The sequence below is a fragment of the Microcaecilia unicolor genome, chromosome 5 (genome assembly GCF_901765095.1).
Source record: "Microcaecilia unicolor chromosome 5, aMicUni1.1, whole genome shotgun sequence".
In the NCBI taxonomy this organism is placed as follows: domain Eukaryota; kingdom Metazoa; phylum Chordata; class Amphibia; order Gymnophiona; family Siphonopidae; genus Microcaecilia; species Microcaecilia unicolor.
In genome coordinates, this window is record NC_044035.1 from 296,283,111 (window position 1) to 296,289,110 (window position 6,000).

General features: G+C 43.3%; 1 protein-coding gene across 2 annotated transcripts in view; it reads right to left on the bottom strand.

The window, feature by feature from the left end:
- Nucleotides 1-5,669, bottom strand: part of NFATC3 (nuclear factor of activated T cells 3) — a 304,320-nt gene extending 298,651 nt beyond the window's left edge. For both annotated transcript variants that reach the window (XM_030204303.1, XM_030204302.1), the window contains exon 1: nucleotides 5,261-5,669. In XM_030204303.1, the coding sequence (XP_030060163.1) occupies nucleotides 5,261-5,291 (31 nt within the window). In that variant the 5' untranslated portion in view covers nucleotides 5,292-5,669. The remainder of the gene's footprint in view (nucleotides 1-5,260) is intronic.
- Between the last annotated feature and the right edge of the window lie 331 nt (nucleotides 5,670-6,000).

Here is a 6,000-nt window from a genome sequence, read left to right on the forward strand (position 1 = left end):
GTGACAGAGAGAGAGTGAGACTGGGTGCGAGTGTGTCTGTGAGAGACAGAGTATGTGTGTGTGTGAGCATGAGAGTGTGTGCCAGGGCCCGCCCCCCCCTCCAGTTCCAGGGTCCCCCTCCCTCCCAGCCTCTGAGTTCCAGGGTCATCCCCCCTCCCTCCTTCCGAGTTCCAGGGTTGTTGTCCCCCTCCCTCCCTCCGAGTTCCAGGGTCGTCCCCTCACTCCCTCCCTGCCTCCAAGTTCCAGGGTCGCCCCCCTCCCTCCCTGCCTCCGAGTTCCAGGGTCGCCCCCCTCCCTCCCTGCCTCCGAGTTCCAGGGTCGTCCCCTCCCTGCCTCTGAGTTCTAGGGTCGGCCCCTCCCTGCCTCCCTCCGAGTTTCAGGGTCCCCTCCCTCCCCCGCATTATGCTCTCTCCCCTGCATTCATCCATATGCAGGCAACGTCCTCTGTGCCCTGCTCCCTCCATCCATCCATGTGCAGCATCTCTCCCCTGCCCTCTCCCCCCCTCCGAGTTCCAGTGCCCCCTCCCTCCCTCCCATTTCCAGGGTCCCCCCTCCCTCTGTCCCTCCCTCCCAGTTCCAGGGTCCCATAGAACTGAGAGGGAAGGGGGACAGAGAACGTTGGAGGAGTGACGTCAGCAGGCGGTTACAATCCCAATGACACACATTGGAACGCTGGAGGAGAACGTTGGAGGAGTGATGTCAGCAGGTGGTTACGATCCCAGTGAGACACATTGGAATGTTGGAGGAGTGAATTATTATATTAGATGAGAGAGGAGTTTAGTGTCCAGAAGAGGGGGGGGGGCCCTCAATCTGACACACATTTAATGGCTTCCTGGGTCCACTAACTTAAAGATACTTTAAGCCTACATTGCTAAAGAATGACTGCATACATGACAATCTCTCTCCAAAATCTAGACGTATCAGCATCTTGCAGATGAGTATATTTTGTATTTTTTGTAATTTTTTAAAAGATGTACATTTCTTACTTTTCCAAATCTAAGCTTACACATGCTATACATTAAGAAAGTAGGTATTTCCCTGTCCTGGGGCTTAATATCTAAGGGCTGCATTTATTAAACTACATTAGCATGTTAACTTGTAATAATGTACATTAACTCATGTTAACACATCTCTCCCTATGCCCCCCCCCCTCGAGTACTCCGCTCTGTAGATAAATCTCTCTTATCCGTCCCCTTCTCCTCTACTGCTAATTCTAGACTCCGTTCCTTTTGTCTTGCTGCACCCCACGTTTGGAATAGACTTCCCAAGCCTGTGCGTCTAGCCCCGTCTTTAGCTGTTTTCAAGTCCAAACTTAAAGCCCACCTCTTTACCACTGCTTCTGACTCCTAACCACTACTCACTTGCCCTGTCCTTCAACCTTACCTATTATTCCCTTACCCTTAATTGTTCTGTTTATCTGTCTTATCTAGATTGTAAGCTCTTTGAGCAGGGACTGTCTTTTTTGTGTATGGTGTACAGCGCTCGTATGCCTTGTAGCGCTATAGAAATGATAAATAGTAGTAGTAGTAGTTAATACAATGTCACATAACTTACTTAATGCAAGCCCCATTATTTGCAATTGAGCATAATTAATAACTAAGCACATAATTCACATTAATGCATCTTATATGTATTAATGCAGGTTAGATAACTAAGAACCTAAGTTTGCACCTGAAGCAACAGAGGATGAAGTGACTTGCCCAAGCCCAGGGATGGATTTAAATTCGGGGCACCTAGATACTGAGTAGCAGGAGGTCTCCCGCCCTCAAGAAAAAAATATCTAAAGGATACTGATGGGAGGAATGGTTCCATTACCTCTTGGCCTGCAGCCACTACCACGTGTTTCTGCTGCTGCCAAGTGCAGAAATAATAATAACCTGCAAAGTGCTTAGTATAGGCTCTGTGTAAGCTCCATCTTTTGCATAGGTTAGTGTGCTAATAAGCAAGGTGCAGAGAACTTAGTGGAACTACAGTAGTAGGAAAAGGAATGCACAACCAGACCCCAACTGAAGGAAATCAACAGCAGCAACACTCTAGGACCTATCAAAATCTGGCACTAGGGCAGTTGCCTACATTACCTAAGACTAAAACCAGGTCTGCCAAGACAGAAAGCACATCAGTAGAAGTAAAATTTGAACCCCGATTTCCCTAGTTCTCAATTTGATGCTCTAACCTTGGGTATATTATAAAACAATCTGTGTACAGGGTAATTTATTAATACTTTTCAACAGGTACTAAATACATTGCAACTCTCAATAGGCTTGCTTGCTTTGTTTGGGTGAACAGGAAAGACAGCTGCGTGGAGAGAAGGGAGACTACTAACTTCATGGGCTTCAGCAGTCATGCCATCTCCAGTTCTCAACCTAACCTCCTCGGTCAGCTCTTTCCTACTTGCTCCCTTCTGACTCCCTGAACCACTGTCCTTCTTCAATTTTTGGGCTGCCAGCAGCGTCAGTTAAGGTAAGTAAGCACACTGCCTTTCCTGCAGCCAGCTGGTAGCAATTCACCAAGGCCAGCTCCATGGCCTTCCTTCTGCCAAGTGCTGTCCTCTCTACTGCAACTTCCTCTTTGACGCTAAGCAGGAAGTTACAGTAGAGAGAGCAGAACTTGACAGGAGGAAGGCCATGGAGCTGGCCTGTGTGAATCACTGACACTGCCAGCAGACTGCAGAAAAGTGTAAGTGGTGAGAAGAGGATCTTTTTTTCACTGCGGGAACAAGGCTTTTTACCATTCCCATGGGGCGGTAAAAAGGTTTGTTCCCGCATCAGTGGGAATTTTTTTTTTAGTGTTACCGCGGATTTACCACAGTAATAGTAACTGTGTCATTCTCTAGGGGAGATTCTATATACAGTATAGTGCATAAAAAAAAATCAGAGCTGAAGTCAGTGCCAACAAAGCGTATTCTATAATTGGCACCTAGATTTAGGCATCGATTATAGAATACGCTTAGTAGATATTTCAGCGCCTAAATCTATGCACATCCATTTACACCAATGAAAATGTGGCATAAATCCCAGCGCATAGATTTAGGCACACTAGGCCATATTCTATAAGTAGGTGAATACATTTCAGAACGCCCACAAAACGCCATTTCCCCACCCATAACGTGCCCCTTTTTGCCTGTGCATGTTAGAAGTTCAGCACACATCGTTACAGAATATGCTTAGCGAACTGTGTGCCTAAATTCTAATTAGTGCCAATTAGTGCTCATTATTGCTTGTTAAGTGCTGTTATCAGTGCTCATTAGCGTTTTAAGCCAACTGAGTTGCGCACATTGTTATAGAATCCACACCAATTTCAGCATGGATCTCCAGGTGCACTATATACAATCCGGGGGATAGGGGCTAATATTATAATACTCCACCTAGGCAGAAAGTCCAAAAAGGAATCTATTTTATGCTTATTTAATGAAGGCAAAATGTGTGTTTATGTGCCCTTACAAAATGGGCTTGTAGAATAACCTCCATTATCACACAACGGTCTCATATAAATACAAACATTTACATCTGCCTTGAAGCAGGTGTAGATTTTATGTATGCACACATATGTGCACACTTCACAACTCCACCCAAACTATGCCCTGTAGTTGGCACACCTACACACAGATGATGTAAAAATAGACACTCAGTCCTCCTTCTTTCTACATTTGTATGCCCATGTACATTTTTATAAGCCTGCTTCCATACGTAAAATATATTTTGAGTGTGGAAAAAAGCTGTATAATATTTTCTTTGTCTACAAGTTAATGCAACCATAGTTATTGGCTGATGGGTGGTTCTAGATATACCAAATGAAAAGCAGGTAAAAGTATTCTTAACACCATGATTACTATTCAGTAAAATGCTACAACTGATCACTTGTAATCTTTAAAATGTCATGATCCAGACTAAAATGCACAAATACATCAGCACAATTTTATATTCAACTGTATACTGATGTTAAAGGCTGTTCTGGAATCATAAAATTTTAATAACACACAACTATAATACATTTAAACATAATTTAGCAAAGGATTTGGCTGTGATGGAGAAGAGGAGGGGCCATTTAAAAATTCCTTTTTCCTGCCTACTAATTTCAAGCCATAATAGCTGTAGAAACTACTAAAACACAAACAGATCTACTAATAGTCTAAGCATCAAATTTCAAATCTGTTTATATCAAATGGCAATAAACTTCAACACTAAAACTTCTACCCCACAACAGCAAAAAAAAAAATTATATAAATTGAAAAAACCAGCAGCATGATTCATACCTAGCTGCTGCCGCATAAAGATCTACCCCAGCATATTCCTTCAATTAATACTAATAATCAAATTCATACTTCAATTCAGAATCTAATATTTGGCAAAATAATTTTAACTAGTAATTGCTGATATCTATGTATGTACTTAGAATGCAAGCTGAAATTTGAAAATTTTTCCAAATAGTTATTCGATAATCCTACTTTCCAAAATTATTTTCAAGATAATGTGAAAGCAACCTGTGTCAACTACTGTTATAGCAAGGAAATGTATAAAGGAAACTAGTAGGCTACTATCAAGTCTGCATGCATGTGTTTTTATGTATCGCACAGCTCACACAAATAGCATGCTTTTATTTCAGTATACTTGCAACTGTTCACCTGTATGAGTGTGCTTGTATTTATGTTTCTGCCTGTAATGTGTGAAAAAAGAGGGGGAGGAATAAGGTTCTGTGAAAAAAAATAAATTATATAGATACACACACATACAAATACTCCTACACTCGTGTGTTTATGGAGAGTTGAGGGGACTGAGACAGTGAGGCTATGTGCATGAAAAAGACACAAGCTGTGTGTGTTTATTTTAATCACTTTATGTATTGCTCTGAAAATCCCTACAAAACTTGTCAGGCCAATAAAACTACCTGTGTATGATTGCCTATGAAAGTGAGAAGGAAGGAGACTGCGTATGTTTGTGAGAGTTAGCTGTTTATGCGCGTAACGTATGTAACTGAATACGACAAGGAGGCTGTTATTTATAGAGAGAGTATGAAAGTGCACAAATAAGAGTGCATGTGGGTCTATGTGAGACACACGACTTGTTACGTGTGAGAGAGGAGGGAAGCTTTGCATGTGTGTGTGTGTTGCGTGAGTGACAGAGGCTGTATCTGTGACAGAAGGTATGTGTGTAACTGGGGAACTGCGCATGAGTTGTATAATACTGAGGGATACAAGGGGGAGGCAACGTTTATAAATTTGTGATCAACACAGAATGTGCCAGTTTCATTGACACTAGCTCACCCTCAAAACGGCTCTCGGCACTGGCAGCCATGCGACCCGACGCCGCGTCCCTTCACTGCTACTGCTCCTTCTCAGAATACCTCCCCGCCGTGACGAAACGATGTCGCAGGAGGCCCCTTGACGCAACGTCACCGGGTCGCCGAAACGACAGGCATCCGCTTCAGTAAACGAGCCTCCCGCTGACCCGGAGGTGCTGCCACTATACCGGAGCGGAAAAGATTAAACCAGCTCACTTGCTGGGTTTCCTGCGCCTTGCGGGGAACGGAAAAGACTAATCCGGCTTACTAAGAGTCTTTCGATTTCCTGCGACAGGCAGAGCAGCAGCACGCTCTTGAACCAACGTCAGCACGTAGCGTACGTCTCCACTGCGCGGCGCCCCGCCCACTGCTTGCGGCTACCAGCCAGGACATACGGGTAAACCTGGTGAGCGAGTGAATGTCTTGTTTGGAGAAAGATGAGCGATTCACGCCTGTTCCACACAAAAGTTTTAATATGCTGCATTCAAAAATTGAACCAAAGATCCTTTGCTATCGTCATGCCAATACTAATTATTATTCTGAAAATGGCTTTTATTCATAATGAGCACAATTACTAAATCATACTTCTAAAGTATCCAAGCAAGCACAATATTTATCTTAAGGCTGCGAGAACCAGAGGTAAAACAAACAAAAATGTTTTGTAATATGCCATTGATCATTAACAAAAAATTACTTGTATTAACATTTAGGAGAACATTCTCA